At 26.4% G+C, this 23,368-nt stretch overlaps 10 protein-coding genes across 10 annotated transcripts, besides 6 other annotated features; 6 read left to right on the top strand and 4 right to left on the bottom strand.

Moving 5' to 3' along the window:
• Nucleotides 1-68: 68 nt before the first annotated feature.
• On the bottom strand, nt 69-1,904 carry EHI_153050 (uncharacterized protein; the record flags this gene model as incomplete). Its single annotated transcript, XM_651319.1, has 1 exon — nt 69-1,904. The coding sequence occupies one exon, from the start codon at nt 1,902-1,904 to the stop codon at nt 69-71; it is 1,836 nt and encodes a 611-aa protein (XP_656411.1).
• A 708-nt stretch (nt 1,905-2,612) lies between these two features.
• Nucleotides 2,613-3,295: a repeat region.
• Nucleotides 3,295-3,611: a repeat region.
• Nucleotides 3,611-4,629: a repeat region.
• A 27-nt stretch (nt 4,630-4,656) lies between these two features.
• Nucleotides 4,657-7,522: a repeat region.
• A 78-nt stretch (nt 7,523-7,600) lies between these two features.
• Nucleotides 7,601-7,813: a repeat region.
• A 225-nt stretch (nt 7,814-8,038) lies between these two features.
• On the bottom strand, nt 8,039-8,716 carry EHI_153040 (uncharacterized protein; the record flags this gene model as incomplete). The annotated part of the gene is made up of 2 exons (XM_651320.1): nt 8,039-8,443; nt 8,495-8,716. 2 exons carry the CDS (start codon nt 8,714-8,716, stop codon nt 8,039-8,041), a joined length of 627 nt encoding a protein of 208 aa, XP_656412.1.
• Nucleotides 8,717-8,960: 244 nt separating this feature from the next.
• EHI_153030 (uncharacterized protein) lies at nt 8,961-11,053 on the top strand (the record flags this gene model as incomplete). The annotated part of the gene is made up of 2 exons (XM_001913326.1): nt 8,961-10,654; nt 10,675-11,053. 2 exons carry the CDS (start codon nt 8,961-8,963, stop codon nt 11,051-11,053), a joined length of 2,073 nt encoding a protein of 690 aa, XP_001913361.1.
• A 576-nt stretch (nt 11,054-11,629) lies between these two features.
• On the bottom strand, nt 11,630-12,214 carry EHI_153020 (uncharacterized protein; the record flags this gene model as incomplete). The annotated part of the gene is made up of 1 exon (XM_650621.1): nt 11,630-12,214. One exon carries the CDS (start codon nt 12,212-12,214, stop codon nt 11,630-11,632), a length of 585 nt encoding a protein of 194 aa, XP_655713.1.
• A 302-nt stretch (nt 12,215-12,516) lies between these two features.
• Nucleotides 12,517-13,142: a repeat region.
• Nucleotides 13,143-13,709: 567 nt separating this feature from the next.
• EHI_153010 (uncharacterized protein) lies at nt 13,710-14,580 on the top strand (the record flags this gene model as incomplete). Its single annotated transcript, XM_650620.1, has 2 exons — nt 13,710-14,347; nt 14,400-14,580. 2 exons carry the CDS (start codon nt 13,710-13,712, stop codon nt 14,578-14,580), a joined length of 819 nt encoding a protein of 272 aa, XP_655712.1.
• Nucleotides 14,581-14,689: 109 nt separating this feature from the next.
• Nucleotides 14,690-16,033, top strand: EHI_153000 (pyridine nucleotide-disulfide oxidoreductase family protein; the record flags this gene model as incomplete). The annotated part of the gene is made up of 1 exon (XM_650619.1): nt 14,690-16,033. One exon carries the CDS (start codon nt 14,690-14,692, stop codon nt 16,031-16,033), a length of 1,344 nt encoding a protein of 447 aa, XP_655711.1.
• Nucleotides 16,034-16,117: 84 nt separating this feature from the next.
• Nucleotides 16,118-16,537, top strand: EHI_152990 (actin-binding protein, cofilin/tropomyosin family; the record flags this gene model as incomplete). Its single annotated transcript, XM_650618.1, has 1 exon — nt 16,118-16,537. The coding sequence occupies one exon, from the start codon at nt 16,118-16,120 to the stop codon at nt 16,535-16,537; it is 420 nt and encodes a 139-aa protein (XP_655710.1).
• A 123-nt stretch (nt 16,538-16,660) lies between these two features.
• EHI_152980 (C2 domain containing protein) lies at nt 16,661-17,029 on the top strand (the record flags this gene model as incomplete). The annotated part of the gene is made up of 1 exon (XM_650617.1): nt 16,661-17,029. One exon carries the CDS (start codon nt 16,661-16,663, stop codon nt 17,027-17,029), a length of 369 nt encoding a protein of 122 aa, XP_655709.1.
• Nucleotides 17,030-17,223: 194 nt separating this feature from the next.
• EHI_152970 (uncharacterized protein) lies at nt 17,224-18,393 on the top strand. Its single transcript, XM_650616.2, has 2 exons — nt 17,224-18,206; nt 18,254-18,393. The coding sequence occupies exons 1-2, from the start codon at nt 17,628-17,630 to the stop codon at nt 18,335-18,337; spliced, it is 663 nt and encodes a 220-aa protein (XP_655708.2). The 5' UTR covers nt 17,224-17,627; the 3' UTR covers nt 18,338-18,393.
• A 53-nt stretch (nt 18,394-18,446) lies between these two features.
• Nucleotides 18,447-22,673, bottom strand: EHI_152960 (uncharacterized protein; the record flags this gene model as incomplete). Its single annotated transcript, XM_650615.1, has 1 exon — nt 18,447-22,673. One exon carries the CDS (start codon nt 22,671-22,673, stop codon nt 18,447-18,449), a length of 4,227 nt encoding a protein of 1,408 aa, XP_655707.1.
• Between the last annotated feature and the right edge of the window lie 695 nt (nt 22,674-23,368).

Genomic DNA, 23,368 nt, shown 5'->3' with positions numbered 1-23,368 from the left:
AATCTCTACTATTAAAATAATTTTTTTTATTATTGTAAAATTTGTTTTATTATAAAAACTTTTATTAATTAAAAATCAGCGTACTTAATTGGAATCACACAACCTTTGCTTGTATCATAAATTGGTGAAACACCCTTTTTAGATCTTAATTCATTTTGTTGGTCTATTATTTTTTTCATAGCATCGTCATTTGGATAATATGGTACCAAAATTTCACTGCAAAAGTCATTTAGATGAATCCATTGACCATTAATATTATGTTCACTTCTATCATATCCAAAGAGAATATGTGCCCTACCACAGACATATTCATTTCCAAAAGGTGATCCTTTAAGATCAAACCATCCATCAAAATGACTGCCAAATTTTATTTTGGTGAGATCAAATGAAACAGAACCTATAATAGTGTCTTTCTTTAAAGCTTTCTTTTCAAAGAAATAAATAACAACATTTCTTCGTTCAATACCTGGATTAAGTATGAATGATGACTTAGGATATGTCTGGTCTACACCTTTACTTTCTTTTGACTTTAATAATTTACCATTATTATCTATTACAGCACAAAGCAAGGTTTTTGGACTCTTTCCTTTTTTTGTTTTCATTCCAATAGTTTCTATAACATGAATACTAACAACTGGATTGGAACAATCATTAACACTAGCTTGACTAACACAAGGAATAGGTCTTTGAAATTCAAAAAATGTTTGCTTATTACAGAAATCAACGATATATCGTTGATTCTTGTAATAACCAAAGGTAAGTCCTGGTGGTAACAATTCAGATTCATAACATGGATATGGGACTTGGCTTGGTGTTCCATTTTCATTTTCATAAACTAATCTCTTAAAATGATCAACATAGACAACCTTTCCATCTTCTAATCTAATTTTTTCAAATCCATTTACACAACGCTCTGGGAATCTTGGTGGTTTTAAATTATCTAATGGAGAAACTAATATCTTTTCTACGTTACTGGCTTGGTTTTCTTCAATTAATTGAGATGACATTGGTTTAGGAGCAAATATAGTTATTGGAATATATTCTCCTTCAACATGACCAGATGTGTTTACAGACTTATTAGTAATTCTAATATAATGACTATAACTATATGACTGATTGTTAAATGATGGAGATGTGGTCATTGGAATAACAAAACTGATTTGTTGTTGGAATGGTTCGTCAATACTCTTAACACAATAAGATAAAATACTATTAGAAAAACCACCGAAAAAGAAAGAATAATAACTGATCAGTTCAACCAATAACTCATCATTTTTACCTCCTGCAAGATTTTTAATAGAACAATTTAAAGTGATTGTCTCTCCAAGAGCAAAACATTGTTTTGGTAATGATACGGTAATATGTGTAGTTTTTAGTACTAAAGAAACTGTTTTGGGTAATGACAGTGGAACACCACCTAAATTAAAGATAACAGGACATGAAACATAACGACTTTGAACTGGTCCTTCTGAAGTATAAAGAATAGCATCAACAACATATCGAGCACGTAAGCCTTTAGGTCCAAAATAAGAGGCAGGTGGAAGGTCATGTGGTAGAATAAAAGAAAATGGAAATTCATAAGTTCCTGGGGGTAATTCTAAACTCATTGAATGAAGAAGTCCTGGGATTTCAAAAGTTCCAATAAGTTGATAACTACTAATAACATCATATGTACCAGACCCAGATCGAGTAGTAAAACCTTCAACATTAAGATTTCCTGGTAATAAATTTGGGGTTGAATTAATTTTTATACCAGTAGTTTCTAATCGTAATTCTATTATTCCAGACCTAACAAATATTGGTTTTTGGACTTGATAAGTAACATAACCACAATAAGTTTCACCAGCAATACCACCAGTTTGAAGAGTAACAGTAACAACAGAAGTGTTATTAGAATTACTCATACTAAAAATAATTAAAGGTTTTAAAGTTCAAATAAAATATTAACAATTTGTAGCCGTTTTAAAATTAACTTTATTTTTTAGAGTATTACAAATTAAAAATATATAAAATCCTTCTTCAAACATTTGTTATTTTTCATATTTTCTTTTCTTCTTATTTTGTATAATTCAATAATTTAAAAAATAACAATATTTAATCTTTTTATTCATTTGAGTTATTTTTTTCCTCTTTTAAATTATTATTGTTTTACTTCTAAAATTATATAAAAATTACAGTATTATCATTACTCTCTTTAAGATATACTAGTTGAATCACATTTATTTATTCTGTAAAACAACAATTTTTATGAATTTTATCCTTTTTTTAGAAAATGTATATTTTTTTAAAAAAAGAGTTTCTTTTCTATTTGATTGGGTTAATTTTAAATATGAAAAAGAATAAAAATTAATTAATTAAAAATTAATAAATTTTGCATCATTCTTCCTACCTTAGAGGAAAATAATCCCTTCACTTTTTTTAAAAAGGGTAATCTTTTTGTTTAACCCATCATTTATATTTTTCTAGAAGCATGAGTAACGACTCATTTCTTCTTTTATTTTATTTCTTCCTTTTAAAATCTTTTCATCTTCTGCTTAATCTTTCTTTTTAAATCTTTTGTTTAATTTCTGATTTAATTTTAAGCATTTTCTTTTTCCTCATAAATCCTGTGGAAAAATGTCAAATATTAGATATATCCATAATTGGATTTTATGAATATTGAGAAGTGATTATTTCAGTTTCTTCAATATACTCTATTGGTGTATTAGAGTTCATTTCTAGCATGCTCGCATTAGATTGTTCTTCTTCTAATGTGCTGCCAGAATTGAATGTATAAAACATTAATTCCTTCATATTTTTGATAATTATTGTTCATAGGATTTTGGAAAATTCTAATTGTAATTTCAGTGATTTTACTCTTCTTACTGACTCTTTATGTATTAATTTATTGATAATATAACAGGTATAATTTCTACATATATTATTTCTCTATTGTTTCTTAATTTCTCTTGTAAATCTTTGTATTTATTTATTTTATGAATATAATTTAATTCTAAATTATTATCTTGACATATAGCAACATCTATAATATATCATTTCTTTTCTTTCATATTTTGATAATATATATCTTATCTTCTAGCATTGAAAGAATTATCACTAACCAATAAATCTTTATTGTAAGTTATAACCATTTCATCATTATTAATACATTTTTGGAGGATTATTAAAGTCAATTGAATCAAATTCAATAAATTGTGTAATTAATGTGTGTTTATATATTTGTTTGCAGACATAATCATGTTTTAATATTTGATTCTTTTTCATTACAGGACATCCTAACAGTATATGACTAATATCTACTTTTTGGAATATTTCTACTGTATAATTGGAGTTGTATTAATGATTTTCTTATTTGTTTATCTATATTCTCCAATTCTCCTAGTTTCCATTGGACAATACTAAATCCATATCTTAATTTGGAGATTATATCACTATTAATCTTTCTTATTGTATTGATAATGTTATATTTCATAGTGTTTAGTGATGATAGAATAGAATATACATCATTTAATATTCTTGTACAATATTTGTTGATATTTACTTTATCTCCTATTTCAATACCAAGATATTTATAAGGATTATCATTAGTTACTCTTGTAATTTCAGCTAATATAAATCCTGTGGAAAAAGAATAAATAAAAAAAAATTCAAAAACATAAATGAAGAAGAAGAAAAAGGAAATAAAGATAAAAAGAAAATACATAAAATACATAAAAGACAAGTTTCAATAAGAATATATCAATAAGTGGAGAAATAAGAAAGTAAGTAGTGAAATTTTAAATGCATTGAAGATAAAATGTCAGACAAAAAGAAAACAATTAAAATATGGAAAACAATTAATATTATAATGAGGCATATATTCAAATAAAGAAAAAGCAAGAGAAGGCAAGAAATAATGTAATAAGGAAAGCAATTTGAACATATGAACCAAGATATCCAATGTGTTATATCTGTAATAAAATAACAATAATAAATAATATCATTCTCAACTGTATAATCACTAAAAAATCACAGATGAATAAACATGGTAAAATAGAAGAATAAAAATGGAGAGATTTAAAAATTAAATATGAAATATATAAAGAAGAAGAAATAAAGAAAAAAGAGAAGAAGAAAATACAAAGAAATTAATAATAAGAAAATTAGAGAAAGATAAAATGAGTATGGTTTAGAATCAAGAAATGATAAATAAGAAAGAATTAAAATTCAATAAAAGACAAGTTATTTATGTCAGAGATTTAAATGAAAGAGATGTATTAATCATAGATATGACAATAGTAAGAGAGAAGAATATATTTAAAACATTTACATATAAAATAAGTATATGAAATTACAAGAAAATATAAGAAAAATAGAAAGAATAATTAGAGTAATAATCATTCCATTCATAATAACAGTATGAAGATTGTTAAATCAAGAAAGAGTTAGGTTGTTAAGAAATGAAGGGATTAAAATTCCATTTGAAATAATTGGAAAAGATATTGTAATAACAAATCTGAAGGATATTATGAAATACTGTGATGAACATTCAGGAAAATACACGGGTGTAGATGAAGACTCTCATAAGAGTGAAGGATGGGAAGAAATTCTCACCTAAACAATAGGATAAAATCATTAAACCTTAATTTATTATTTATATTTATATAATCTCATCTCTGGATATTATTAGGAAGCAGAATGCAACACCTTCAAGATGATATGAAGAATATTTCAATGATTATGCACCTCTATCTCCAAAATAAAATAATAGGAGACAAATTTGATGAAATAAAAGAAATCCTAAAGAAAATAAATAGACTAGAAGATTTGGTCAAGGGAAGGAAATGGTACAGAATAAAGTGCATCATGAAATTAAAAGAACATGATGAAGAAGGAATAAAAGTTAAAGCACTAGAAAGAATAAAGTACCTAAAATATATGATGACAATGATTAAAGAAAGAATTAAATTTAATAAAAATGAAAGGGTCAGAATCAATACAAATAAAATCATGTTTGATTCTAACAAGAAAATTAGAATAAAGAAGAAAGACCCAAAAAATGAAATATACCCAAATAACGATATTACTTTAGAATATTGGAAATCGTTATATGAAACACAGGTGAAATTAAATAAAGATTATTGGAAAATAAAACAAATCACCTCGTGGAATGAAAGATATAGAAATTATGATAGTGTCATAATAACAATAAATGAATTAAATTTCAGTTTAATGAGAATAAGTAACTGGAAAGCACCAGGAATAGACACTATATATGGGTATTATTGGAAAAGGATGTCATCATCAAGAGAAGCCATTCTCAATATCTTTAATGAATGGTTGAACTTCCCTGAAAACATCCCATTAGACATGGTAAGTGGAAGAACTTTATTAATCCACAAAGTGATATGAATGATGTCACTAATTATCGTCATATCAGTTGTACAAATGTAATTATGAAAGTATTTACCTCAACATTAAAAGAAAAGATTCACAGAAGACTTAACATGAATAATGAATCATTGAAAATTAGTAAAAATCAACTGGGATGTAAACTACATTCTCTTGTTGCTAAAGAAGGAATAATTAATAGTTATATGTTAAAGCAAAAAGAAGAGAAATACCAAAAATATGATGAGTCATATTATGACATTAAGAAAACATATGACACAGTAAACCATGAATGGGTCATCGAATCATTAAAATATTTTAATTATGATGGAGTCATCATTGACATTATTGAAAGTATGATGACTAGATGGAAGATATTCATCGGTTATAAATTTAATGAATATCTATGATGTATTAAATTAAATAGAGGAATTCTACAAGGTGATTCCTTATCAAATCTACTCTTCATCATTCAGATGAATGTAATTTCTCAAATCATCGAAGAGAAATTCCCAAAAGCAAATCACAACTTATATATGGATAATTTGAGAATAATGACAGAAAGTAGTGAAGAAATGTGAATAATCCACAATGAAATTAAAGAAATAATAAGTGGAATAGGGATGGAAATGAATGAAAAAAAGTCAGGAATGGTATTAAAAAACATTAAGGAAATACCAAATGGAATGCAAAACATCTTGTAATTTAATGCAATGACTTGTATAAATACTTAGGAATATGGCAGTCCGACGAAATTGATGACACCTTCAATTGTAAATCCATCAAAGAAAAAATGAATCAGAAGATGGAAGAAATAAACAGTGATGATAGCAGTAATAGAAGATATATTACTAGAATAAACACGGAAGTAATCCCTATCTTCAGATATTCAGCATCAGTTGTAAATTGGAAAATCACTGACCTAGAGAAAATTGATTTGGAGATAAGAAAATATTTAAGAAAGGCAAAATACATTGGTGAAACTCCAAAGATAGGTTGTATGTCATTATAGAAGAAATAGGTGAAGGATTAATAAATATAAGGGACGAATATGTTATTGAAATAGTAAGAACAGTGATGTACTACTGTACAAGAGTGAAATAAGAAATAACATATTAGATAGATGGTACAATAAGAAGGGAATATGGAATAGAATTAAAAAAACACCAATTCATAAAATAAATGAAACAAAAATAGAAGAAATAATAAATGAAGGGATAGAAAAGAAAAAAGAAAAAGAAGTAGAAGTAGAAATAAAAAAATTATTGACCGACCAATACATCAAAAAATGGAAGTGTCATCAAACAAGTGGACACTTCAGAAGATGGAATGAGTCAAAAGGAGTAGATAAAACTACTACAGTGAAAGCATGGAAGTCAATCAACATTAAGAAGAATTCATTTCTACAATTAACTAAAATGCAAGATGGAGCAATATTTTGTGGGTATAGAAAAACAAAAATAATGAAAAATGAAAGATTGAAATACTGCACACTTTGTAAAGACAAGATAGCAACAGTAGAACACATTCTAATATCTTGTATTTATCATAAAAATCACAAATGGAAAAACATGACCATATTGGCATTATTATATTGATTAATAAGAAAATATACATTCAATAAACAATATAAAAATAAAATATGAAACAGTGTTCCAATATAAAAACATCACAATGATATTGAACAAACAAATAATGCATAAAAGTGAATGACAATATAATAAAATACCAGACATATATGTATTAGATAAAAAGAATAAAACTGGTCTAATATTTGATATGACTATTGTGGCTGATCACAATATTAATGGAGTGTAAATGAAGAAAAGAAATATGTATAAGGAATTAAAGAATATTCTAATGAAAATAGAAAAGTTAAAAGATGTCAAAATAATTCCAGTAGTAATCTCAATAAATGGATTAATGAATAAAGAAAGTAATAAATTAATTAAAGAATTAAAAATTGAAATTGACATCGAGAAAGAAGTTAAAACCTTGTAATAAAAAACATGATAGAAGTCATGGAATACTGCTTCAATCACAATCAAACATACTCTGTAGAAATGCTAGAAGCTTCATTGACGGGATTAGTCTCATCCAATGAAGGAACAATAGAAACTATATCTATTAACACTTAATTAATTGCTTATTATTTTAATTTTAAACATTTTCTTTTTCTTTTTTTCTTAATTTTATGAATGAGAGAAGAGACTATTTCATTCCCATTATGTTATTATGACTAATTTTCTTTTAGTATTACCCACACTTTAGTACTTCCTTATATTACACCATGTAATATTCTATCATAATATCTTGCTCCACCATTTGAAGTTTTACCTAATACATTTCTAATTCAAATACACAGTCATAACCAGATAATAACTGTGAGAATCGATGCTTGAATTGTACTAGGGTTTGTGTGATGTTTCAGATATGTTACCTTCAATCTTTGATTGACTAATTTTAAAAATAAAGAAATAAAATAATTTCTATTAAGTGACTCTACTTACCAATAATTGGAACACAATATCTTACATATTTTCTAAAATGTTTATACTCCAAATTCATTAACAAGAGGTTCCATTTAACTATTTCTTGAATAAATGGTGAGAGGTTTAAATGAAAAGAAACTTAAAAAAGTGAAGAGGATTGAACTTTATAATACACATTAATGAAAAGTCAAGCAAAGGTTAATAAACCATTTATTCTTTGTTGATTCATTCCATATAAAATACGTTTTTACTTTCTTAAACTCGTTAACAAAGTCAAATTCTCTCGACGTGTCTGACTGAATGATATAATTTAAGAATTGAATAAATTCTGGAGACAACACAATTTTTAATTTAGACGTCCATTTCTGAATTGCTAATATATGACGATGATAATTTTCTTCCCAATTCTCTTTTCTAACACACGACAAATTAAAAAATCTATTTAATAAAATGCCTAAGTTAAAAGCATAAACAACAACTAACGTGTATTTATTTTCGTAGACTTGATCTATTCTCGTTATAAACAAAACTCTACATCTCTCAAATTCATCCTCTGATGTTCTTAATGATGGAAATAATGTCTAAATTATTTTAAATATTCATAAGCTAATAATTAGAAATATAAAACAAACAACACAATTTGGAACAAATTTCTTAACAACTTCTTTTATTTCACTATCGTTTGTTGCTTCATGAAATTTCATTCCAATTTTAAGAGATGTAATGAGGGTTTCTTCGGAAACTTCCTCTCGTTTTTCGCTATTGGTTATAACTTCCTTATTTTTTTGATACTGAAAAATAGTAGGATCTTCAATTGTTGTATCATCACTTGTAATGTCTTCTTTTGAAGCCATAAGAAAATAACGTTTTAAGTTCTTGAAGAAAGACTATAAAGAGATATTTTGTTGTTGTTGGACCGATTTTCTAAAAATATATTTCTTTCAAAAACAAAAAATTAATATAATTCATTTTTAGTTTTATTATAGTTTAACTGAATAACATAAATTTTCATAAGAATGTTATTTGAAAAAGAAAGAATGACGAATAGAAGACGAATAAATGTTTGAAGAAACTGTATTTTGATATTTGAAAATTGTTATGGATAAAACAACTCTCAATAAAAGAGAATTAGAAGTATGGCAAGAACAATTGTTTCAATTGAAAAGTACCATTGAAAAGAAAGAAATGGAATTAGAAAGAAGAGAGCAATTAATCAAAGAAAGGGAATCTTTTCTTATTAAACGAGAAGAAGAGTTGCATAGAAAAGAAAATGAACTTCAAGGCAATACCTTTCCAATACACACTACTCTTACTGAAGACATAACCAATGAAAAAATTACTCCCCCATCTTTTAAAACTAATACTATTCCACCACAAATCAACAGTATTGAACACCAACCTGAATCTTCACAAATTGTACCTCCAATCATTGATATGTCATTCTTTAATGCTGGTTTAAAACAACAAAGATATCAAAATAATGTTCAACAACAAAATGATATGATGTTTACTTCTACTCCTATTAACAGAAATAGTCAACAAATTCATAGTAATCCTTATATGCCTCAACAATTTTATCAACCTCATTCTCCTCAGTACCAACAAAACAATTCTTATTTTGATGTGTATGATTCTTTTAATCAACAATTAAACATGTATTCTCCTCAACAACAATTGATAACTCAATCTAACCAAATTGCTCCTCATCAATCATTTATTCAACAAATAATTCCATCAACACAGATATCAAACCAACTTCCACAACAACAAGAAAACAAACCAAAGGAGTTTGAAATTCAAACAAATATTCCAATTCCAGATGATGTTAAAATAAATGAATTAGAATTTGAAGAAATGAAATTACCATCATCAACAAATCAATATAATGAATTAGAAGAACAAGAATTACAACAGATTGAACAAGAAATGGAAAAAGAAAAAAGAGATAATGAATTACTTAAACAAGAAGTTCAACAAGAAATTATTCAATCAACACCTACAATATCAAAACAAAATTATTTGAATGATTCATTTGAAAGTATTGACAGTAGTTATAATAATAAGGTAAATACCACGACACGAGCAGCATTATCCTTATTTGGAACAACTAAAGTTGTTGAAGAGAAATTAAATAGATATCAAGAGCCAAAAAAGATTGAAACAAAAGAAATTCAAGGAAGTACAAATGTTCAAAAGAAAAAGACAAGATTTACTTTAACAGGACAACCAATATGTTCATATCCAGGATGCTCAAAAACAACATCTATTAATCCTGATGATTTTTGTTGTTGTTCAGTCTGTAAAATAGCATATTGTGAACAACATAAAAACAAATTAGAAATTATTATTCCAACGTTTAAGAATTTAACAAGTAAAAAACAAGTTATAAAACCTTATGTTGTTTGTGAAGATTGTAAAATACAAGAAGATAATTCACTTGATAAACAAAAAATAGGAGTTATAATAAATAAATGGGATGTATTTGAACAAAAAAGAAAATTAGTAATTGAATCAATGAAAGAAGATGAAGAACGTGTTAAGAAAGGATTAGAACGTTTAATTAGTAGAATACAAAAAGGTAAATTATTTGGAAGAAAAGAAAATGGAAAAAATAATATTTGTCCTGTTTGTGATGTATTAATGAATGGAGCAGATTATATGAATGTTACATGTGATATTTGTATGAGAAAATGTTGTGTAGGATGTAGTATTCATACAACAATAGCACCAACATTAATTATGGGAATTGAAGATCCTATGGCAGAATATATTAAAGTTGTTATTTGTAAAAGGTGTTATAATTTTGTACAAGAAGAAAAACTAACGATACTCGTGTTGAATTGAAAAAAAGAGACCAAACATTGAATAATGCTCATCAAAAATTAATTGAATCAGAAGCAATGTTAAAATCACTTCTTAAACGTCTTGAAGATGTTGTTGATAATTTTAAAGGAGTTGATGATATTAAATTGTTTGAACAAAAAGAAATGTTTTATGTAGATGGTTTAAATGATGTTACTAATATTTTAACTCAATTAAAAAGTCAAAAAGATAATTTGGACAAAGACATGAAAAGTATTATGAATAATCTTGTTATTGCTTACTCCTCTCTAATCCAAAATAGTTCTATGAAACATGCAGTTATCTTTTCAAGGTATACTACTAAAGTAAAACAATTAAACTTAAAATAATTTCATCATTCTTGTTATTATTTGTTTATTATTTTATTTTGATTAAATAAAATTTTTTATCATTACTTTAAGTAATAATACAATAGTACAACTCTTATTTTATATTCTTGTATTAAAATATAAAACATAGAGAAATATTATTAGTTCCTCAAATAACTACATTTTGAAATAATGGTATTTCATTAACCTTATTCTTCTTTAATTGACCCATTTGTTTATTTTCAAAATTAATGACTATAACTAAATAAAATAATATAATATTAGATATAAGAGTAAATTAAGCTGAAAAAGAAATTTTATGAAAATATTTTAATCTTCTTTATTAGTTTTTTTTTAAGTTGAGAGACAAAATACAATTAATATAAATGAATAAAAAAGGTATTTTAAATAAGATAATAAATCATTTAAAGTATTTCACAATTAACTGTAATAACAACTTTTTAGACACTTAAAAGAAACTCTTTTGAGAAACTTTTTTATTTTTAAATTTCATTAAGAATATAAATGAGCAAGCAGTTCCAGTGTGATAATAAAAATGATGAACTTATGATAGTAAGAAAAAGTTATATGTTAATACTAAATACCAAGAACCTCCGCTATATATGGATTTCCTTTCTTAAAAAGTGTTTGAGAACTATGTTGCATTTGAGATAAAAAATATTTATTAAGTTCTGTTCCTTTAGTGATAATATCGTCTTTGTTAAGATAAAGAATTTGAGAAGCAATTGCGTTAAGTGTTTCCTTTTGAATCCCTTTTTTTCCAGTTGATATTTTTGATTCAAAAACATAACCTTTCATTTCTATTACATCAGCAAGAAAATTTATTGTTTCAGCAACTAAATTTGCCTTCTTTCTCCTGAGTGCAGTGTGGTCTGGAATCCCATTTGCTTTGTCCATTTCATAGAAATCCGCAAGTCTTGAGTTAATAATTTCGTTACAATTAATTTCTTCATCATTAATAAATATAGTGTTTAATGGAATGAAAGGGACACTTCTACAATGTCTTTTTGAAGGTAAAAACAATGAGTAATTTTCATACTTATTTAATAGTCCTAACATTACAGCTTCTTGTTGACTTTGGTAGTCTCTTGTTTTCTTAAAGGTATTAAATTGACTAGCATATTTCTTATGAAACTGTTTATTTTCATGAGTTGAACACATCTTCAGTGGAAATTAATTAGTCTTCTTTTATTTAACTTTTTATTTTGGTATTTTCCATGTCTTATTAAATAACAATTTACATACCATTTCTATTTTTATTGTAAATCAATCAAGTCTAATCTTGTTCTTCTTAAGAAACTTATGATAATTTCATTTATCCATTTTCTTTTCTTTCACTAGAAACTAGAAAAAAAAATTTACCAGTCTAAATGACTATCTATGTCATTTATCCTCTTTTAAATTAACTTATAATTGTTCCAGTGCTAACAAAAAATACTAACAAAAAAAAAATAGGAGACATTAAAAAAAAAAAAAAAGGAATCAATTATGATTAACCTTATTTTTTAGGTTTTTCATCATGTTGAGAAGTGAGCGAATCAGTTTCTTCAACACGCTTTATTTCTATTGAAATAAAGTTTTTGCAAGCATGCTCGACTTAAATGGTTCCTCAATTAAGTTGCTGCCTGACTTTTATTTTGATTTTAATAAGTAATATAATATTTCTCATTCTTTATATTGTTGTTTTAAGGAGAGTATATCCATAACTTACTGTTATAGCTCATCTCCTTTTACCTTCGACACCCCTTAAAGAAACCCTATTCCTTGATAATATCATTATATTCAAATGTACATACAACAGTAACAATAATATATGCGTCTTCTTTAATAAATGATAATTCTTAATACATAATACACCCTTAGTAAATAATAATCCTTATAATTAATAATGAATAACAATACACGTTAATGAATAATAATCTTTTATAATAATCACTCATAATAAATATTAATAAATAATAACCAGTTAGTTTTGAATAGATATTATCTCAACAAAGGCACGTCATGACCAGACGATAACTGGGAGATTCGAAGCATGGGATTATTTTAGGGTTTCATGTGGTGTCTCTGACGTGCCATCTTCGAATCTAAAAAAATAGGAGACATTAAATATTATTCTAAGAATAAAATATTTTTATTTTTTTCTTCAATTTTTCCTTTTTTATCAAAAACAAAAAGAGAATCAAAACCAAAGGAAAAATGTTTCGTTAATTTCTCCTTATCAACCAGATCTTAATATCGTAATGAAACTACTCCTTTTATTTTTATCAATTTGTTATACACTCGCTTATGAATCAAATGAAGAAAGACACCAGTTTTATTATTATTTATTATATTATGTTGGTACTCTTTGTGTAATTGTAATTGTTCTTTGTATCTTAATAGCTTTTACATGGTTCCGTATGCGAAAAAGTCCATATGTTGGTAATCTAAACAACTTAATACCATCAAGACATAATTCTAATTATGTAATAGAAACGTCTTCAGGTGCATACTGTTGTGTGTCTTCAGAGTCAGTAAACCCAAAAAATGAAATAAAACTGAAACTGCCTCATTAGTGTAATTGACAGTATGATAAACACTTTTCTTTTTTTAATAAAATTAAAAAAAATAAGAGAACTGGCAAATATGTTTAAAAAGTTAATAAATATTTTCCATGCAAAAAACAGCTAAAGAAGTTGATGACCATCTCAAAAAAATAATCAAAATATATCTTAAAGACAATAAACAAAAAGAGTTAATTGAAGAGGTATTTGAATCAATTGCTGATTGTCCTTCTCATCCATTACTTGATGTGATAGAGTGCTCAATCCAAGCACTTATGGCAAATATTTCTAGAATTGGTATTCTTAAAAAATCTGAAAATAGTCAAATTGCTGCTCATATTAAAACTTTAATCGCTCAAACGGCATCTGAGTTAAAAGAACAAATAGCAAATCACTTTCACATAAAAAAATCTGATGAACTGACTCCTTTCATTGAAGATATTCTCTTTGAATTATGTTTTGATTCTGTTAAAGATATTTTCATTAAAAAAGAAGAAAAGAATGATGAAAGATATGAACTTCAAGTTTTGAAATTAGGCTCTCAAAACTTAGGACATATTCTCCATTTGGAACCACCAAAATATCCAAAGGACAGTCTTGATATTGTTTTTGACCGTTCATTAAAAACAATTAAAATGCTTGAAGATGTTACAACATTAATTAAAGCTCGTGAACTAATTGTTAAATTACATAAAACTATTATTGATGATATGGCAAAATATAATAATGGCCAAACTCCTATAGATTTGTTTGTTATCATTATTTTAATTTTCAAAACAAACACAAGAATAATTATTTAGTGCGACAGATGACTTTATTAATGTGATCATATTTTTAATTCTTCGTTCTCATGTTAAAAACCCTTTTGGAATGACATCATTATTGGACGGATTTATGACAAACAACGATGACTGTTCTGAATTTGGGTTTTCTATGTTTAATCTCCAGATTGGTGTTAAAACCATCATTAATAAATTATAAATTTTTCTCTAGGTATTAAATCTCTTTCTTTTTATCTATCTCTCAATAAACGATTAAAAGAAATGAAAAGACACTAGCACTTAAGTTAAAACCCACTCAATAAGAATTTATGAATATAAATGTACAATATCGTTGTGATATTTGTGGTAACACACAACCCAAAGGAGATAAATGTCAATGTTGTGGGTCAGAGTCATTAAAAAAAGAAGAGTGTGTTAAGGAAAATTGCCAACCCCCTTTATCAAGTAATCTTGAGGTAGTTATTATTGGTGGTGGAATTGCATCACTATCAGTAATTAGGTGCTTAATAGAAAAAGGGATTCATTCTATAACGCTTATTTGTAAAGAAAAACACTTTCCATACTATAGAACAGCTATACCTAAAATATTATTTGATCCACCATTCTGTAGTAATCCACAATTCTTCATCGAACAAAAAAAGTTCTACCAAAAGAATAACATTAATATTCTTCTTGGTTTTACTGTAAAATCAATTGACTTGAAAAAGAGTATAGTGATTACTGAAAAAGATTTAGTAAGACAAGAAGTTCATTTTTCTAAACTTGTGCTTGCTGTTGGTGGTGAGCCAAACAAACCACCTTTCATTCCGCAATCATATTCTAATGATATTATACCTATTCATTCTGCTGCTGATATGGAAGCAATAAACTCATTATTTGAAACAAGAATAATAAAACAAATAGCTATCATTGGAGCAGGTCTTTCAGGAATTGAAATATCAAATGCTTTAAGAAGAAAATCAGCAAAAGTTACTGTGACTCTTATTGAAATAGCAGATAGAATATTACCACGTCAACTCTCAAAGACTTCATCAAAAATTTTTATGGATGTATTACTTAAAAATGGAATTCAATTAAAACTAAATTCTCAAATCAAAGCTATTCTTTGTGATGAAAGTACCAAAATAATTGAATTTTCAAATGGAGAACGTATGGCTTGTGACTTAATTTGTTATTCATGTGGTATTAAAAGTTCAGTCCAATTGGCACAATCAATTGGTTGTAAAATTAATCATGGAATCATTGTTAATGAATATATGCAGACTAATATTTCAAATGTTTTTGCATGTGGAGATTGTTGTGAATTTAATGGTCGTTGTTATGGGAATTGGACAGATGCAATGAAACAGGGAATTGTTTGTGGTAAGGCAATAGCAGGAGAATTTACTAAATATATATACACACCTATGCCATATTTTGTTTTTAGTTTTATTGGAGTTTATTCTGTAGGAATTATTGAAGGAGAGTCTATACTAAAACAAAATGGAAATGAAGTGATGGAAATTTTCCTCAAGAGTGGTTGTATTGTTGGAGGAAATTTATTAGGTAAAATCATTACTAAAGTACAAAGAGAACTTGTAACATCAATTGAAAGAAAAACAGAAGGTAAAGAAGCTCAATTACTAATAGAAAAATGGAAAACATATTTTTAATTCAATAACATTTTTAGAATGATTTGCATACCGAAAAAGAAGAATCAAGAAAATAAAGATTTAGCGGGTGAACTATAAAAGTTAATGAACTCTTTTGCAACTCTTTCAGCAGATGCAGCAGCTCAATTTAAGAAATTTAAGATTAAAAGAAATCCAGAAAATTGTGCACTAATTCTTAAAATTAATAGAAGTAATAGTTTAATTGAGGTTGAAGAAGAACTTGATAACACTCCTCTTCTTGACCTCCAAGATTATCTCCCAACAACAGAACCAAGATTTATCGTTTATAGCTACAAGTTTGAAACTCGTGATGGAAGAATTACATATCCATTGGTTTTAATTTATTCTTCACCAACAGGAATAAACCCACAATTTTCAATGATTTATACCTCATGTGTTGCATCTCTCCAGTCTAGTTTACCAGGTGTTCAAAGAAATTATACTGTCAAAGACGTTGAAGACCTTACTGATGAATGGATGATTGAAAACTTAAAAAAAGCTTAAAAACCAAGTTGGTTTGATTCTTCATTTTTTTTTTCGTTTTTTTCATAGTTTTCTCATTTTTTAAAAAAAAACTATTCCAGTTATTTTTGAGACAAGAACTTAAAAAGTTGAAAATCTTTATCTATGGTTATATATTCTGTTTTATTAAATATTGTCTCTGCAACTGATTTATATGCCGACATTACTGGTATACTAGAAGCTTATGTGTCTTTTAAAACAAATAGAACAGAAAAGCAAACAACACGTCAATATGAAAAGTCTTTAAATCCTTTTTGGTGTGAGGAATTTCCTGCTGTTGTTGAGGATGGAGAAGAAATCATTTTTCATATTAAAAATGGTAAATCACTTAAGAAATCTGTAGGAATTGCAAGTTACGTATTTTCTCCAATGAAAATTGGTGAGATAAAAAGAGAAAAAATTCCAATTAAAGATGTTGGTACGTTAACTATTAAAATCACCTGCCAGAACATAGAACAACCAACTAATAACTAAAAAGTAATTAAATTTTTTTTTGCTTAATGATTTAGTTAGAATTTAATCAATTCATTGAATGAGTTATACTACTACTTGAATTAAGATATTATTTGAATATTTCAAAAATTAATGAAATAAAAAAAAATACTTCAAGATAATTCTTAGCCTCAAAAATGGAAAATATCTCAATAAACTAGTGTTACATTCATTATATTCAATATACTAAAGTATAGCCATACCAATTTCTTGTATACTTTATTATTTCTCTCTTATTTAGTTGGAAACATAATTGAATGTTAATTCAACATTATTAATTTAATTTGTTTTTCTAATATTTATTCAATTACACTAATCTTCTGCGTTTTTCATTACTATTGACATTGTTCTACTTTTATCAAATGAAATTAGCTATTATTTAGTATTCTGTGTTTGGTATTGAAAATAGTCAGTTTAATGAAAAGAAGACAAATAAAACAAAAAAATTATTTTCAGAAAGAGAAAAACCGTTTGAGGTGAATGACCTTACAAGAAGAGTAAAATCGGGTTGTTTTCTCAGTAAGAAGAACATAGAAACAATATTAATTTATTTAAAAGAATAATAAAAAAGAGAAAAAACATGGAACCCCAATCAGGTCATTACATATTCAGATCATCAATGGCAAGTGACGATTCAGAAGACATTCTTTCATCATCTTCTCTTTCACAAGACCCTATTGACACTAAAGACCAAAATCAAGATTTTAATAATGTAGTTCCTGTTAAAGCTGAAATGTCTTTATACTTTGATCCTGCAGGTGAAAAAAATGGTGTAGAATATATGACTTGTAAAGCCTGCCAAGAAGCTCATACCCGTGGCGAATTGTCGCGCGTAATGAAAATAAAAAATAAACAAGAAAATCTTAGAAAACATCTTAAGGGATGTAAATTCTTTTGTGCTGAACATGGGCTTGAGGCAGTTGCAAAACCACAAAGGTCTAAAGCCACTTCATCATTAATCAGAACAGGAGATGAAACTGGGCAACCAGTTAAATTTCATAACCCACCTGAAGGATGTAAAATGATGCAAGTCAAATATTCACGAAGGATAGAAACATTTGATATAACACCAGGAACAACTGCGGCACAAATTGTAAAAGACCTTAAAATAGTTTTTGGAATTGAAGATGACTTAAAGTGTTATTTAAGAAAAGAAAGTGTTTGTTTATTAATTTATTTTCTATAAAGTAATACTAATTTTTTTAGGATAAAAAAATATTACTTGCAACGTGTGATGTGTTAAAATTACTTGAAAATGGAGATGTTTATCGATTAGAATTTGTTCGATAAATAAAAATGATGTTCTTTTCGGTTTTTTCAATTGAATTTTTATTTTTCCTTTCATATTTTTAAGTTTTTTTAATAAATTATTAATATTTGTTGAAAATTGATTGTATAATTATTCAAATGAGTGTTGAGGAGCTACATAATTATCTACGGCATGGTCTAATGTAGTTGTTTTAGTTACTTGATAGTCTAATTGGGAAAGGAGACAAATTGTAATTCTTAAAGCAGACTCTAATGAATTTACTTCACAACAATCCCAAAAATCACTCATCAGCAATTTATCACTAAATTCTTGTTGAGGTTCAAGTCTAAGAACATTCCCTTCTGTGTCAAATATAGGTAATTCTTTTATGTGTTTAGACAAATATATTCTTAACATAATAAAGAATCTCATTGTTAAACACATTGATGAAATGTTTAATCCATCAATCAACATTCTAGTTGTTTTATTACACATTTTACTCAATATACCCATACCAACTTTAATTAAATTTTCATTGTTAAGCTCAGTTAAACCAGACAGGTATGGTATTTGTTCCGATACAATTTTTGAAAGATTGATCAAATTCTCTAAGGTACAATTATTCATTTCAAGGGTTTGAGTAAATTGTGATGGTTGTTGTTCTTTTAAGAATTTAACACATAGATAATCAAAAACTTCTCCAAACTCACAAATTGGAGCATCAGGGAATTGATCAATAAATTTAAAGTAGAGGCTTGATGTAGTTGTGATTTCAAGAGCAACTTTTTCTAATGTCTGAACTGAAAATAGAGATAAATTATTAAAGAAGAGTTGGGGAATTGAATGAATTTCATTAATATGACTAGAAAGATAATTCACTCTAAATGTTTGAGGAAGCAGATGCATAATATTAAGATATTTTTTTGGTAATGGTTGTTTTGGTTGTGTTAATGATCTAAATAAGAATGGTAACATAGGTGGGAAGAATGTTTGAAGAGAACATAATGGGATGGAAGTAAATATATCTTTTGCTAATTCTAGTGGTATTTCTTTTCCAAGAAAAGAAATGAAATACAGTTTTTCAATGATATTATTGTTTGAGAAAGATTGAGCTTTTGTATTTAAACTGTTAAAAAATAGCATTGAAATATTAGTTTGAGACACTTGCTTAAATAGAGATGTCTGAGCTGGAATTTCTAACACCTCTTTAATTTCTTTAATAATGGCATAAATAGAATTCAGTATTGTTAAGTTGACTTCGTTTTGTGGAGACAAGACAAAATGAACATTACATATTCCAATAACTGCAGAATCAATAAGACTTTTAATCGCATCTTCATTGCCAATAAAAATTAACATTCTAAGAGTCAATGAACGAAGTAAAGCAATTACAGCATACATTCTAACTTTCCAAGCATTTACACCTTCACTATTAATAATAAGTGTTTTATTTAATCCTTCTACTAATTTATTTCTTATAGTGCTTTCTCTTTTTAATAGTCTCCATAACATAACAATATTTTGATTCATCTCTTTTATGATAGTTTGTTTACATCCCTCAGCTATAAATCCTTGAACAAAAATACACATTCTTTCAACTATTTCTTTACCATCTGTTGTACCATTTAAACACAACTGAATCTGTTGCATATCAAACAAATGAGTAAATCTTTCGAATATTTCTTTTTCTTCTTGTTTTAATAATTCAATATATCCTTCATACATTCTAATTGTTTGAACTGCACCTGAATCATTTCCAATAATTATTTTATCTAACTGTTGGTTAAATGTATTTTCTTGTTCCACAGCTTCAGAGAAAAGTTTTTTTGATACCTTTGTTATATGAGGATTTTCAGTAAAGATATTTGAAAAAAGTGGAAAGATTGTTGACAACGTTGGGGTTCCATCTATTTTAGATAAGATAAAATCATTTAATAGATTATGTTGTTGAACCAAATTCTTAAATGTGATCCATTCTGAAGTTAACACTTCTTTTGGGGCAATAGTATTATAGATAATTGATATACTATTTTTTGGAGACCTAATTGATTTAGAAAGGAAGATGTTGTAATACAATGCTAAATAACTAGTGGATATATACCAATCAATAGAAGAACATCCTGCGTTTTGTATTTGTGAGAAGATAGAATGAGAGTGAGAAACAATATCTTTCAATGTTTGTTCAGTTATTTTACGAGGTTCAACTTTTGGGATATTAACATAATCTCTGTAATTCATTTCTTTCATTAAGACTGAACGAATTGGTGATCTTGCATTATCCAAGAGAGGATTTGGAGATATTGTATGTGAATATAATAAGATTTGTGTCATACAAGCAATAGAACCAGATAAATCTATTGGTGATAATGTTGTGATATGCAGTAAAATCTCATCTGAATATGCAGATGTACATTCTGGTAGTTTTAGAATGAAACAAGATAAGGAAGTAAACACTTTAGATAATAGTGTTAATGCAGAGTCTTCTGTTGGGGAGAAAGAGAGTAATGGATTTCTTACACTTAAACGTGCTTGAATAACACTTAGTAAAGTTGAATATAGTTTGTTTTTGACTACAGCAACGATATAAGGATATTTAAATGATGACGTTACTTGATCAGTAATTTTATTAATTTTTTCTGGGAATAATGTTATTGAGAATATAGATAAGAGAATTAGGTGGAATGTGAATAAAGAAGTAAGTCTATCGCTGTGTGTAAAAAATTCCTTTTGAGGAATGTCTTGTTTTGCTAAGATTGTAAATAATTCAAAAGAGTCTATTAAAACGTCAATATCACATTTCCATTGAGAATGTTCCAAAGCAAATAAGACTATGGAAATTAATTTAATACTTTGAGACAGACTTAATAATGTAGGTTGATTTTTTAACATGTTTTTAATTAAGCAGATACTTCCTCTGGTATAGATATCTGGTCTACTTATTAACTGTTGAATATGTTTGGTTATTATTCGAGATTTAGAAGATAAAGGCAAAACAGAAAATAAAGTACTGAATGCTTTTCCTGCTGCTGTAATAACGCGTTGGTCAACATCGACAAGGAAGAAATCAGCCAAATCATACAAATGAGAAAGACGCTGTGGAGTAACAAGGAAAAGTGGTAATGAAGATAAGGTATTCAAAAAATTTACTTTAGAAGGCCAAGGTGTATTAGCTTTTATTGAGGTAAATATATTAAGTAAAGAGTCTGGAATTGAAGATGATGTAGCAAAAGATTTAATGAGTTTCATTGCGTTAAAATATAAACAATCAATAATAGTTGTTGAGTCTGATGGTTTAGGAATGTAATATTCTAAATATTTTGTTGATGAAGTTTGAAGTACTTTTAAAAAAGTGTCATAAGATAAATATCGTTGATAAGTTTCACATAATTGTGTTAATAAATTTATTGAATGAATGTAAAGATGTCTATCACATTGAGGAAGATGAAGATAAATATTATACACTAATTCTTTATTTCGTTCAAAAACAGAAAGACAAAGAGTAGGTGATAATTGAAGAAGTAAAACTAAAGTATTATAACAAGATGCAATGATATTACTATGACTAATTGAATTAAACATTATTAGAAGAGAATTTATAAGAGATTCTTTTATATCAATATATTGTACAAGACTTAAAATATTTTGAATAATTTCAATAGAAGTAAGAACCAATGCAGGTGGAATACTATCTTTTTTATTAAGAATTGATTCAATAAAATTAAGTATTGAAATAATTATTGAGTCATGAATAATCCAATTCATTGAAGAAAAGAGAGATATATATTCTTTTATAAATAATAAAAAAAGGTCTAATGTTTTCTTTTGAATATTTTGTTCAATAGATTGAGAGAATTGTTGAATAGAAGAAGTAAGATGAATAGTATTTGATTGATGATGAATAAGGATACAATAAAATAAAGCATTTGATTTTCTATTTAATTGAATTGGAGTTATAAGATAATTTAATTTAGTATAATTTCTAAGTATCATTACAATTGAATGAGAAGTTATAGAGAAATTATAAAGGTCTATTAAATAAGGAGAAATAGTTTCTAATAATGAAGTATTTTGACTTTCATAAATATTAATTATAACTTCCCATAATTGTTCAATATCATTAATAACAATTTCTTTTTGAGTATATTTTGTCATTAGCATTAATTTAACAAAAGCATATTTACTTGATTTAATTTTCTCTTTATAATTTGAAATAAAATAATTCAATAATAATTTATATGCAATTGGTTGAAATTGTTTTGAAAATAAATATTTAGAGAATATTTTTGTCAATTGTTCATCAGCAGCGTTCCATGTATTTAATGAATTATCTTCTAAAAGTTCTAATTGTTGTATAATTTTATTAGAAAGTTCTTCCATTATAATTAAATTTTTAAGTTCTTTTTTATTAAAAGTTCTTATTTTTGAAATGAAAAACAAAAAATAAAGATGAATGAAGATTAAATTACATACATTAAATTGAAATATTTAGTTGATATAGAGATTTTCTTAATTAGTTCCAAAATCAATTACAGACTCATTACCATCATAAGTAAAAACAGAGGTAATATTTTCTGATCCATTAAGAATATTAAATACCTCAAAATCAGATTCATCTACTTGATTTGTTTGAAGATGACATTCTTTAAAATATTGGACAAGTCCAATAGATTGAGACTTACCAATAAGTTGTGGTTGTGAGCGATAGAATGGAGTTCGTTGCATTTGATAATTATGAGTTTAATATTATCATTTAAATACCATTTCTTTCAGAAATAAGTCACTTATTATATTTTTCTAATTATTTCGAATTAATTAAATACATTCTAAATTCTTCTTTCATCACTTTTTGTTTTTTTTTGGTTTATTTTTTATAAACATTTTCGCATAAACAAACAAATAAAATCTTTGTAGAATCATTCTAATATTTTTTATCGAAAAGTATTGTTTTACATTTTTGATTCATGAACATTCTTATTAAAAATCCAATGTTATAATTCTTTATTTGGAAACTAAATTAACACGTTTAATTATCTATTCTTAGAGTACTACTTTTTATAATGCCAAAAAGAATA

The sequence above is a fragment of the Entamoeba histolytica genome, genomic scaffold (genome assembly GCF_000208925.1).
Source record: "Entamoeba histolytica HM-1:IMSS scf_1104750518587 genomic scaffold, whole genome shotgun sequence".
Classification (NCBI taxonomy): Eukaryota; Evosea; order Mastigamoebida; family Endamoebidae; genus Entamoeba; species Entamoeba histolytica.
The sequence above is the reverse complement of the archived record's forward strand: the minus strand, read 5'-3'. Positions and strand labels throughout refer to the sequence as shown.